We start from the raw sequence: 13,927 nt of genomic DNA, 5'->3' as shown, positions 1-13,927 counted from the left end.
CATTTAAAATGCTCAAGTGTTCCTGTCAAGGCGTAATGCATGTGTATATGTTTACATATATATGAGGGAGTAGGAGTCTTTAAAATTCCAGGAGTCGGAGGCGGTCATTTTCCTTACCAACTCCATAGCCCTGACCACAGTTCATATAATATAAATAGTATACTAAGGTCAAGGTTTTATATATATGATTTATAAATGTATGCATTTATTTATTGATTTAGTATTTAATTTGTTGTATATTATTTATTGAAATTATTATTTTAATATTGCATTGATTTTCCTTAGGCTTATGGCTTCTGTTCAGGATGTGCAGTTCTTTGGAAGGATGCCTCATTATGAACTCAATAAATATGTTAATAGTGTTAATAAAATTATATGTAAAATTGCAATATAACATGAAATGTTCCAAGAGATGAAGCTCTGCCAGAAAAATAAGGTTACAGGGGCAAGTCCATTTAATATTGAGGTAAATGGCTATCTTGCTGAATTGACAAGCTACTGGCAAGCTGGTGGTGGTTTTGGTGACTAATTTTTGTTGTCAAGTTGGCGAAAAATCGCCAAAAGTCATGAAACTTTGCAAACATTTGCGGATATTCTGGTCCAGTCCCTGTATAACTAAATAAATGTAATCGAGTCCTGAATGTTACTGTATCTGGCCCTTATATGTAACTTTAATCATACATACCCTCCAGTAATTTCAAGAAATAGAAGTTACTAGAGCTTTCTTGGCAGCCAGGGAAAATTATGAGACTGCAGAAGGCATGAGTTCTCAGTTTCTCAGTTAAGAGTAAACTTTAGAATATTGAGAGATCTCTATGCAAGCTTTGCTCTTTAGATGCACTTTTGCATTGCGCTGTGTTTAACATTATTGGTAGTTTGACGTGTTAATAACTGATTGCACTCTATGTTCTATTAAGAACAGCTGTATGAGTACTTTTGTGAAATGTCCAGAATTGTAAAAGTGTTTCTTTGGGAAAACTAAATTTTATCAAACTATTATCAGTTCTGTGTGCATTCAGTCCATTATAAAGCCATATGCACTTAAAAGTATTTTTACAGTTAATATACAACTTCAGTTAAAAGTTTGACAAGCAAATAAAGAAACCTAACCTCGATGCCACGTGATTGTGTCAATGGGATATCCAGCAACGTGGCAGCGTAGCATGAGGCTTTCTCCTGCGACCGCCGACACGTCCTTCATTGGACGGATATAGGGCAATCCATAAACGTTGAGCCGAGCTGCATGGCTTACGATGCCCACCGTGCTTCGTGCATGACACTCATACTCCCCTCCATCTTCAACACGAACATCAGAGATATTTACATAGCTCACAACACGACCTTGCATTGTGATATAATCTCCTACACGAAATCGCTGATCCTCCGGTAACAGAGAACCATCAAGCGTCCAAGTTATTTGTGGCAACGGGTTGCCCGAAGCCACACATTTTAACGATATAAATGGTCCCGGCTGCAAAGTTTCTTCAGTAAACACATAATGAAAAACAGGTGCAGCATCTGTAAGAAATACACACAACAAATAAGAAATCATATGTACATTATTTCATAAATATATTTGTAAACAAGGACAAAGATTTGCAACTTATATATGAACAAGAGAAAAATTTAGCAAACAATCATTTCAGAACAAATAGAACTAAATTATTATTATTATTATTATTATTCAGTTTCAACAATTAAGTTTCAACTGAGAAACTTGCCAATGCTAGATTTAAAATGAGATAAAACTGCAATCTTAGAATGGTGTAAATTTTGAAATGGTTACTCCCCCCCCCCAATTTTAAACTAAATTTTATTTTACAAAAAACATTTTCTTAATGAAGATATAATTGGTAAATCATTTAATTATCACAAAGTAATAATAAATATTGCTTGATATGTGATAAAATTATTATTATACCACTTATGAAATTTGCACATAAAAAATATATTACTCAAACATTTAATGACAAAAAAGATACAAAAAGACTTACTACCCTTGAATTTTTGCATTAGTCTTGACTGCAGCTTTAAATTTTATAATGCAATTTACACATAAAATAATATTATTAAAAAAACAACATTTAAACTACTTATATTCCAATTGAAATTAAAAACCTGCTTTCTCATAAAGACATTAGTGCCAAAAAAACTGCTTCAAACATTATCAAAAATAGATTCCTTTAAAATAGATTCTACACATTTTGGATTTCTCTCAAGTAACAAATATTCATAGCTAAAATTAATTTTTTGCATACGGCTTTCCATATGAAACAGCTGTTGGAAGAAATGGTTTAATAAATATCATCAATACAAAATTATTAATAATAAATTTTTATGTATTGACAGTTGGCTTCACAAAATCTTGGTTGTAAGTTAACAGTTTACCAATGGTGTAATTAAAAAGATAAAAATTACTATACAGTCAAAAGTTGTTAATTCGGACACCCATGATCCGGAATGATCTATAACCGGATCTCAAAGCTAAAAACTTTCTGCGCATGCACCACGTTGACACATGCGCATAGGCGTTTACTCATGCGCATAAGACCTCTTACGACTGCACATTTGCATGTGCGTAAGCGCAGAATACGTTTTCGCGTGCGCGTTTTATGTATAACGAACGGTATAAGCTAAAATTATCTAATTATCTATTTCAGTTAATGTTGATGATTGCATTGTTCCTTAATTTTCGAATTGGATCCGGCTTATTATTTTTTGCAGACTGTAAGAGAAATACTATAAAAGTAAACTTGAACTGTAAGAAATACACATTACACGATTATGTCAATACACGATTATGTCAAATAGAATTTCCGTATCTGGAGCTCCCAAAGGATCGTACAAAACGAAAGTATGTTTCAATGTCCATCAAACAAAAAGTGGAATTGCTGCAAAAAACGGATAAAGACATGAAGAATGTGACAGAGAGGTTAGTGAAAACGAAAAAATTTCGATTGACAAGTTAGTCGGTATTCTTGGCACAGCAATTAACGGGACTTGAACAGCGGAACTTTGTAACTGAACAAAAAATTATGTCTGTTTATAGAATTAAAGAGAAAGTATTATCACATAAAACGAAGCAACTTAAACAACTTACATTGAAAGAAATGTTTAATAAAGTAAACAAATAAATATTAAGCTTTTTTTTTTTTTTTTTTTGTAAATTTTGATATCCTTTAGATCATAATTGTTCTTTATTTCATAAATTACGGTTTCATATTTTTAATTTTATAATTTCTGCATGCCATCTTACGCGACTTAAACTGATGATCTATAATCCGGAATCGCCGAAGTCCCAACGAGTCCGGATTAACGACTTTTGACTGTATTCAATATTTCACTAGCAACTGCTTTGTTTTATCAGAAACCGATATACAGCACTAAAACTTGTTCTACTAAATTATACATAAGGATTAAGCAAATATATTAAGAAAATTTCAGATGATTGATTACAAAGCAGGGTTGTAGTAAAAGAGCTTTTTATCTATAACTGAAATTCCTGGTAGGAATTTCTAAATTTTGATTTGCGTTCATGAATGTATTTTGCAGCTGGATCAAATTTGTTATAACACATTCCTCGATTCAAACTTTTGGAATTTTTACCAATTTAATATTTTTAGTTCAAGAAGTTTTACAAATCTTCCCTGCACAACTCTATGCAACATGTGTGAGTGATTAAAAAGTTGAACTGCTGGATCTCCCCCCCCCCATTTACAACATTTTATAAGTTGATAATATGAATATTACTCCAAGTTTCATTTAAAACACAGAAACGAATGCTAAAATTTTAGTCTTGGATGTAACAAAAATTAATTTTTTTTTTAATCCTGCAATTTTAAATTTCCAAAACAGGTCTGTTTAATATGTAATACCCAGTTTTATTTTCTTCAGTTCATCTGCTCTGTGTCTCTTCTAGCTTTCAGTGACAATATAAAAAAGTAAAACAGAGAATAGTTCTATAAAATAATTCAAAACAGTTGCCTTTCCTTTAAATTCCTATAAAATAAGTATCAAACCATCAGATGTCTGTATAAAATAGCCATATTTCAAAACCTTTACACATAAGATTTTTACTATTCTGTGTTATAACATTATAACAAAATTACTATCAATGCTGCTGCCCCTTTAAAATTAAAAGGTTCCAGTTGCTTCCTTAATACTATATGATGCTTAGCACATGTCCTACTTGTACTGACCAAGAGTCACTGCAACTACACCTACGATGGGCCCAGGAACATTGAGACTGAGCCATGGCTAAGTGGAATAAAGTTGCCTGGTCAGATGAATTACAATTTCTCATTCATCACGTTGATGATCGTATCAGGGTATGCAGTCTTTTCCAGGTGAACAGTAGCTCCCCCTCCCCTTTACAGCAAGTCATACATAGGTTGGTGGCAGTGGTATCATGTTTTGGGGTGCGTTCTCATGGACAGTTCTGAGCCCGTTAGTTGGGGCTCTGGGACAGACCATGAAAGCTGCGGATTATCTGAACATAATTGTGGATCAGTTGCCCCATTACATAGTGTCTGTCTTCCCAACTGAAAATGGAATCTTCCAGAAGGACAATGCCCCATGTCACAAGGCTTAAATTGTGCTAGAGTGGCTTGAGGATCATAAGGGATGAATTCCAATTAATGTTCTGACCACCTAACTTGCCGTATCTTAACCTGATAGAGCACATTTGAGATGTCATGGAGCTCAAACACCATCACATCAAAATATCTAAACTCTGTGTGAACGCTGCTTAGACATTTGGTAAATGTGTCTCCAGTCATCTACCAAGAACTTGTGGCATCCATGCCAAAGCAAGTGATGGCTGTTTTCAGGCCAAAGGTTAGACAATGCATAATTGAGTAGGTGGTTATAATGTTTTGGCTATTTTGTATAAGTCGTTATATTTCAATAAAAATATAAAAAAAATACTTAATAAAACAAAAACTCACCTCCTAACAAAAGCTGAGCAGTTCCCTGAGCAGACTCAACATCATTGAAAACAAAACACTGATACATGCCACTATCTTCCCTTTGTACAGAAATGATGGTCAGTAGCACTCTAGAAAAAAGCTTGATTCGTACACCATCTTCAAACAGAGGACTGCCATCTTTTATCCAAGAAATGCCATTTACTGGATGTCCAGCAAATGAGCAATTGAATTTGGCTGGCCTCCCAACATCAATTGTTTGTTGTTGGGGTTGGATATGGGCAGTAAGATGAGCTGTAAAAAATTTTAAATAAATAGATCTGAATATTTATGAATATTACCCATAAAATTAAATGACAAATAACAGAATTTATTACACTCCCCCAAAAAATCAGAATAGTATTGAATGAACAGCTGATACTTAAAAAAAATTAACCAAGCAATTAACTCAGCACACAGTTCACAAATATCCTATGTGTATCTAAAACATTAACTTTGAAGAATACTAAAAAAGATAAATATGTTAAGCAAAAATGCACATTTTAAAAATTTTAATAAATCTGAATACCAGTACTAAATTGCAAGTAAACTTACATGCAGATATAGATACATACTGATCTATCTATAAATAACAATGATTTTTTTATAGTACCATAAACTCTCTAAATATGCAGCTTTTATAAGAGAAAATAGAAAAGCCTCATACCCTGTGCTGATATTGGCACATTTCCATAATTCACAAAATAATGGTAATAACTTGCAAAATAAATATATAAGTAAAATTTTATTTTTCTTGTTCTGTATTTATTAAAGTTTTACCTTTTCAAAATGAACTATACATATCCTCACATGCTTTCCACCACAAGCTACAACTGAAAGGTGTTTTTTTAACAAAAGTCCTGATGACTAATGATAAAATACTGAAAAAGTAAAACAGTTCCTAAATGCTAATTAATTCTTAAAATTAAAAAATAAACTCTGTCACTTTCAAAATATTCTCCTGATTTTGCATTCCCAGAAATGTTAAGGCACTACATATTATAAATTTGATACCTGATATTTTAATTCAATAGTAATATTATTTATTAGCTTCAGTTGTCAAAAAATTAATGACAGATGAATGATATGTTTTTATTACTTTTCTTCACTTGATTTCTATAAGGGATAGTAATGAATATGTGAAATAAATATGTTTCAAAAACAACATTCTAAAAGCTTTAACCACTTCATTAACTGTGAAACATTTTCAGCTTACATGCTAAGAGGGGCCTTAGATCCATTCACCAGGGGATCATTGATCAAAATTTCATTTGAGGTCAGACATTTGTGTGCTTTGCCTAAATTAAATAACCATGTTCAATTCAGATGTCATAAAGTATATAAGGACAACTAAACTTTCATTTCTTTGAATTTTAAATATTTTTTTCCCTTATACAAATATTTCAGAAACATGTATCGAAAGCCTACAAGGGTTTTCCGATACCTGTCTTCTGCAGCCACCTCGGCAAGAATATTGATTTGCCCCTTTTCTACACTAGCGAGAAACAAACATTTATGGTTGCTGATCAGTGCATAAGCCTTTCTTCTTGTATTCCTTTAAAAGATACTAATTAAGATTTTGTGTGCATGTTCATAGCTCATATTTCTTCAGCTTGTAAAAATTATCGCTTTTAATATATAGCAGCTTTTTAATAGTTATTGATATGCACATATGTATTTCTTCTACCTTCGATTTCTAAATACAACTGTTTTTCATGAAAGCTCTAGTTCCCATTTCTGCTTTTAAATTACAGGGAATTTTCATTGCAAATATTTATCATGCTTACTATTTTCAATCTAGTGTTAACTGAAAAGAAAGCTTATTTTTACACGAAAAATATATTTTTCATAAAGACAGAATTTGTGAAAATGGGCATAATATGCAGTTACACTATATTGGGGAAAAAAAACACTTGGTCTTGCAATGCCAGCAGCATTTCATGCTCAGAAAATAGAATGCTTGAGCGGATCAGCTAAATGGTACGACAAAAAGCACAAAGGTATAACTTTCCCATCACCTGAAGCTCTATCTGATTGAGTTTGTGTTCAGGGCCCATGTGAGCTGTTATAATGTGTTAGAAGCACTTGTTAAACTGTGGCCACCAGAAAAAGTTTGTAAAAATTGAAGTTTCCAGTATGTATGTTAGTATTTTAACACATTGCTAAAGCAAATATGTACAAAAAAATTAAATATTTTAAAATTCTGATTTTGTTTGAAAATAATAAACATAATTAGTATTGTACAATGAAAACCACTATACTGATGCAGTGCAATTATCAAAAATAGTTAGATTGTTTACTATTTGTTTCTCGCACATGCACAAATAGGCAAATGTTTGTTTCTCGAAAATGGAGAACTGCACCAATTCAGCATTCTCACTAAGGATGCTTCAAAAGACAAATACTGTATTTCCTTATTAAAGTGGTCATATTGATTGATCATCAATATAATCAATCACACAATCTATATGTAGTTTTTACACATTGCCAAAGTTTTATGCACAGGTTCATAGCCAGGGAGGGCAAGGATTCCCATGCACCTTCACCATGTCATTGAATTATGTGAAAAAATATAGCAATTTTGAAAAATTCTGATACACTAAAAAATTATAACTTTTAAATTATAAACAGTTACATAAATCAGAGAAAATATTTCTGTTTTGGCATAATTTTCAATGATTAGCAAGCATTTCATGTAAAGCTTAACAGTTTTATTCTTAATTATGATGTCTAAAATGAGTATTAAGAGAAAAACAAGGCATAAGATCTATGTGACTAGAAAATTTAAATTGGAGGGAGGAAGATGGTTCCCCCCCCCTAAATTTAGTTAGATCACTTGTCAGTTGAAAGAATATTTTAAAGGTGATTTCCTATCAAAATGAAAATACAATTTTTGCATTTTTTTTTTTTTTTTTTTTTTTTTTTTTTTTTTCTGCTTGGTGTAACTTTTTCTTATCTGAATGCTGTAAAGTTTGGATTTTATTTGTGAGAATTAGACAGATGTGCACTCATAGAAAATTATACAAAAACATCTTAGTCCTCAGTGCCTAAACTTCTAAGATCTAGTCCTTATGCAGGACATCATCTCTCTTATTATAATTTTTAAAGTAATAAGGCAATTCCTTGATTTGTTTGTCATCAATTCCATTAGAATTGCTCATTTTATGATAATGGAGGATTCTTTTCTTACATATATACATGTACTTTCTTACATATAGACATGCATACATACATTTCTGAATCTGGTCCTGATAACAGAACAGTACCAAAAATGTAGACAAAACATTTACACTTGTTTTCTGAGTTAAACAACTGTGAACAATAATACTCAAGGGCTGATCTTTGGAATATGGTAACTGGTAGTTTGGCGACATTCTGGAGGAGATAAAGGTTACTACCTAGGACTTTGGTAATAATGTGAGAAGTACCGAGTTCCGATTACGCATTATTTTGTGTGAAAGAAATGAGAGATCATGAGATATGTCATGTGACATTAATGGACGAATTACAGTTCTTTAATCGGAAAAGGGGGGAATTTGGAAAACTGTAGTACTATATTATTTTGTATTAAGCTTCATTGTGTGTTGTGTGAAATAGCGGAAGTGTGCGTGCCACGTAATGAAGATTCTGAAGATTAGGTAAGTTAGTATTTTTAATCATTTGAGGATATTATTTTTATGCATTGTTCTAAATGTAAGGAGTAAATAAATTAATATGATATTATTGGAAAATTGTTATTAGCAATGATTTAGTTTAAAGTAATTAGGATTGTAATCTAATTTTTATTTATTTAATGTATGTGCTTATTTATATTTTAAGTAGTGTTTTTTAATTTAATTATATTTTAATTTAATGATCGTGATTTTGTGAGTTATATGTTTGTAGTATTTTGGAATACGTTTGAGTAGAATACGTTGAGTATTTTCATGCATTTTCGTGAAATTTTTCTAATTTATGAGAAAAAAGCAGTGTACATGGATATAGTGAAGAGTGTGCGCAATGCTATTTTTGTGCAATTCTGGGATATTTTTTTTAAGTAAAAATAAGTCAACGTGTACATGGTTTAGTGATATTTTAATTAAATGATAGTTATTTTGTGAATTTTATGTTTGTAGGAATTTGGTATACATTTCAGTTGAAGTAAACGTGCATGGAAGTAATTTAAATATTTGACACTAAGTATTTGTAACCATTTGTAATGTTTGCAGTATGAATTCATTGGTGACGTTTATAATATAATAGATAATTTAGAGGTAAAAGATTTTGGATATTTTATTTATTTTATACATGGAAACGTTCATCCTTGGAAAGGGTATATACTTTTTCACGATCAGGTAATTTCATATATGTGCTTTTTACCGAGTTTAAAGATTCACAGAATTTTTTTGCATTTTCGTGCAAATTTTTGTAATTTATGAGAAAAAAGCAGTGTAGATGGATAAAGTTAAGAGTGTGTGCAATGCCATTTTTGTGCAATTCTGGGATGTTTTTTTAAGTAAAAATAAGTCAACGTGTAAATGGTTTATGTGTATGTGCTATTCTGAAAAACGCGCAAGGAGTTTGCGATTGTGCACTTTTTCCCAATTTTGCAGTTAATATTTGTCATGATTAAGCAGTTTTGTTACATAAAATTTCTAGCATAAGTGTAATTCGGCTAGTAGATTATTGGAAAAAGTGTTCAGTAAATAGAAAGAAAAGAAACATGTCTTTACTTCGTGAAGACAAAATGGCGGTGAAAAAAAAAAATAGAGGGTTGCTGTAGCAGAGTTGGTCGCCAAATTTTCGCCAAGTTACCATAATCCAAAGATCAACCTACCCAAGTTCTGAAATAATAACTCTGAAGTTATTCAGTAGTGATAGTTGTGGTAGAGCTGTGCTAGTTGGTGCTAATGAACAAACCAATGACTGTTTTGCATCGATTCTTTCTATTTGAAATATATCATCCTAATTCTTTATATAAATAATATTTCTGTTAAAAATGTTTTACCTTAAATTCTTAAAAATCTTTAAAAGGCAGCTGACAACAAACTGTGATTAGTTTTAATTCCTTTCAGATTTAAACACTTATACGACTTCACACGGATATACAATTTTACACGACATTCTTTTTACTAATTCTTTTAACATTTTTTCTACTAGAAAATTAATCTCACAGAATTATAAATATTTAATAATTATATAAATCATTTGCACTGTAAAGCATCAAATTTCAGTTCTTATAGCACCTTTCCTGCAAACCATCACGCTGTGCGGATCCTTATCCAATACATCTTACAAAGTAAAAAAAAAAAAAAAAAAAAAACTTACTTGATTCCTGTATTTTAAGTTAGTGTGATTAATTTAGATATGACAAGGACAGAATAGCAGCAGAACAATTTCTAATACCATTTGCATCAAGTTGTATAATGCAGTGACAGTAAAGTAATTTATATTTCTAATGAAAATAAAACACAGAATTACATTAATAATTTTTAATGTACTTGGAATTTTGCTTTGATTTTCATGGTTTTCCACCAAAAAAAAACCTAATTAATCTATAACAAATATTGAATACCATAGCTTCATATCAGAAAGATCTTCTAATTTTAAATTATTAAAACATGTTACAAGCTAATTACAAACTCCTACTTCTCACATATGTGCACCTCACATTACCAGTTATTCTTTGTCATATATCTTGCTTACAACCTACCGTCAGAATGAATATCAGGGTATAAATTCAAAACATGTATATAAAGATGGAAAGAAAGATGATAATTCTATGTACTACAAAGCATTTTATTATAAGGCATAAAATTTAAAACCTTTTACATTAATTATATAAAATAAAATTATATTAATTTAAAAATTTTTAAAAATGTTGATATTTTTACAAAAGTTTGAACTTGAATCACATATCATACTACGTAAAAAGTTAGCCAGTTTTGGAGAAATTTTTAAGGGACTAAAAGGGCAGTGTTGATGCATTAGTGTTTTCGCAAGTACACTTTATTTTTCTTCAGTATTACAGAACAGTAACTTTCTTATTACTGAGACAAATATGATTTCGAAAATGTTCCATTAAAAGAACTAAAAATTACCTGTAACAATAAGAAGCAATTCTGTTCTTTCTTCTCCAGCACTGTTACTAATAAGACAAACATATTTACCACCATCTTCCAAACTGACTTGGCGAATAACCAAAGAGCCACTCAGCTGAGCCATTCGAGGATCGTGATATACAGGAAGAAGTTGGGAATTATTCCTTCCTGAGTACTTATACCAGCTACAAAACACAGCCAAGAAATTCTCATTAACTGTTATTGATCTTTCTAATATAAAATTCGCATTAGCATAACGCTGCCCGAGCATATCAGAACATATACATCAATAACACTTTATTACAGAATACAAAATAACATACTCATAATCCTACACTTCTTTATTTAAATATACCGCATACTCAAAAGTAAGAACATAGATGCAAGCTATATTGAATATTTAATCAGGAAAAAAAAAAGGGATTTTAATGCGGACTTTACGATCATGAATTCAGCAAATTAAACTTAGCGCTTAATTCAAAAGTATAAATAAACAATAGAGCTGGAGCAAACCGCATGTATTCGTTATTGAACGGGGAACCCGTTAAACGGGTACATCGTTTGACTCGAAGTACCGATTCAGTACTCACAAATTCATTTCGTTACTCGCATCTGTCGTACGATGCGGTTTGTTCGGGTACGAATGATGCGGTTGCTATACGATGCGGTTTCTATGCGAATACAAATGATGCGGTTGCGTCACATTTTTCATAGATAATTTTGAATTTTTTTGGGCATCGGGCAAACTCTTGTTTACATTATGTGTTTTAGTTGAAATACTATTTAGTTGTTGATATTTAAGAAAATGAGCAATTTTGATAACGTGAAGCGTTATTTTGTATTTGCTTTTTACTATTGCTATTTATGTTTGTAATTTGAAAATTTAGATGATTCTTTTTTTTTTTTTTTTTTTTTTTTTACTGTGCCATAGCCAGATTTTATTGATTTGAAATATTTACATACTGCACTTAGGTATTGTTTATATAAGAATATGTAGGTTAATATAGGTTCTTTACTTCCTTGTATCAAAGAAAATGGTAGTAATTATTGTAATCGAGAAAACTTTTGGGTATCATATTTTAACGAAAATATCCGTTTTTGACGATTACGGAATCCATGTGAATTATTTTTTGGGCTGACTCCTGTACGTACGAACACAATGAAGGACTCTCTCTCTCTCTCTTTTTTTTTTTTTTTTTTTTTCAAAAAAACTTATTGTTAAATGTAATCCCATTTACTCTAAGCTGATACTTATGACTAATGATTAAGTTGATACTTGAAAGGGATTTTTTTCGTGATGTGTATGTACGTATGTATGCATTTTGCATAACTCAAAAACGGTTAGTTATAGAACGTTGAAATTTTGTATATGGTTCCGTTATAACATCTAGATGTGCACCTCCCTTTTTATTGCAATCGGTAATACTACCAAACGTAAATATGTATATATATATGAAATAAATTAAAATTAAATGTAAAGTACATATATATATGTCCTTATAATTAAATGTAAAGTACACACACATTTATATATATATATATATATTGCCTACGGGGAGGGAGGCCTTCGTGGAGGATTTTTTAAAGGGAACTGACTCATATGCAAGTTACACACGGGAATAACAACGAAAACGCCCGTGCAACTAGCCGTTAACCGGGAATTGAACCCCGGACCGAACTATTAGTGAACTTTACCGCTCGAGCTCTGGTGGGCTCTTTTTTTCTTTTCATTCGCTGTTTGAAAACGGGGGTTCACTTTACGATAAAGTAAGCACCTGTTTACTTCAATTAAAATGGGTTAGACGATATGACTCTTCCTACTTTAATCTCACTTAGCTTTTGATTTCTAATATTGATTCAATGTTTTCTGTAGACAAAGTATTCTGATTAGTATGATTTCAAACATGTTCAAAAGGTGTGTATCTGAATATAATTAGGTTTTTATAACATAGGGCCCATTTTATTAGTTTCACATAGTTCTAAAGCAATTGAACCACAGCATCGCTGTTTTGAAAGAAAGTAAAAATGTGAGAAATGTATAATGAACATTAATATACAAGCTTTATTAAAAGTAGTCAGCCTTTTAGAGGATTTTTGGAGCTCTGTGCATTTGCTCTAGCATCTTAAAAAAGTGATGTTCAATATCAACGTATGTTTATGTTTTCAAAAATACAGGTTTCTTTCAGAAAGCGACCTCTTAGAAGTCGTCAATAAATGATTCAGTATAGTTATTTTCTCATAGACCATAGAATAAATTTATTTTAACGTCAATTTAAAAATGGCTGCTTGTACTATCAGGACTTGTGTTCCTCTTTACTTGCTTTGGAAACAGGAACTGTCCTGACTCGGAACAGGGAGCTTACTCAAGCTATGTTCAATAAATTGTGAAGTAGACAATACACACAGGAAGGGTATACAAAACCCTTTATTTTTCTATCTTTACAGTGATTTCCGGAACTTCGGAATACAGAGACCAACCACTTGTGGTCTGAACGTAAGAATATAAAAATACTAACTAAAACTCTAACTTTGGATTAATATACAAGTGCCTAACTTTAAGATTGGCCGTTATTTAACAAAATCCGTATGTAGTACAGAGAGCTGCTAAAACTATGATACGTTTAAAATTATCAAGAGGATTAAACTTCTGGTCTTGAAGGCAACCAGCAACCAAGTAAAACTACTATGGCAAGCGGCCTGCTTCTAATAACTCCTTCCTCTGTCTTGCTTGGCAGAAAGCCACAACTTAAGTACTTGGCGTTAGCAAGACAAATTTGCATAAATAAGTTAAAGCTTTTAATTCTGGCCGGAAGTAGAAAATAAGAAGTGATAGTAAAGATTTAAAATAAAATAAACGTTAGTAAAACTTAGGATCCTTACAGT

The 13,927-nt window shown here is 31.4% G+C and overlaps 1 protein-coding gene across 7 annotated transcripts in view; it reads right to left on the bottom strand.

The window, feature by feature from the left end:
* The window catches only part of LOC118189810 (cell adhesion molecule Dscam1-like), a 451,139-nt gene that overhangs the window by 143,644 nt on the left and 293,568 nt on the right, over window positions 1-13,927 (bottom strand). For 5 of the 7 annotated variants that reach the window (XR_015041386.1, XM_085817549.1, XM_085817551.1 and 2 more), the window contains exons 7-9: window positions 11,045-11,229; window positions 4,947-5,219; window positions 1,111-1,518 (exon numbers count right to left, since the gene is read on the bottom strand). Coding sequence is in view for 6 of the 7 variants with exons in the window: in XM_085817549.1 (XP_085673675.1) it covers window positions 1,111-1,518; window positions 4,947-5,219; window positions 11,045-11,229 (866 nt within the window). In the remaining variant the exon portion in view is untranslated. Of the gene's footprint in view, window positions 1-1,110; window positions 1,519-4,946; window positions 5,220-11,044; window positions 11,347-11,367; window positions 12,223-13,927 lie in introns of those variants that run through there. The other 2 variants (XM_085817553.1, XM_085817552.1) reach the window with 2 other exon arrangements.

This window comes from Stegodyphus dumicola, chromosome 5 (genome assembly GCF_044657685.1).
Source record: "Stegodyphus dumicola isolate Sdum_Otavi_A_Nest chromosome 5, ASM4465768v1".
NCBI lineage: Eukaryota > Metazoa > Arthropoda > Arachnida > Araneae > Eresidae > Stegodyphus > Stegodyphus dumicola.
The sequence above is the reverse complement of the archived record's forward strand: the minus strand, read 5'-3'. Positions and strand labels throughout refer to the sequence as shown.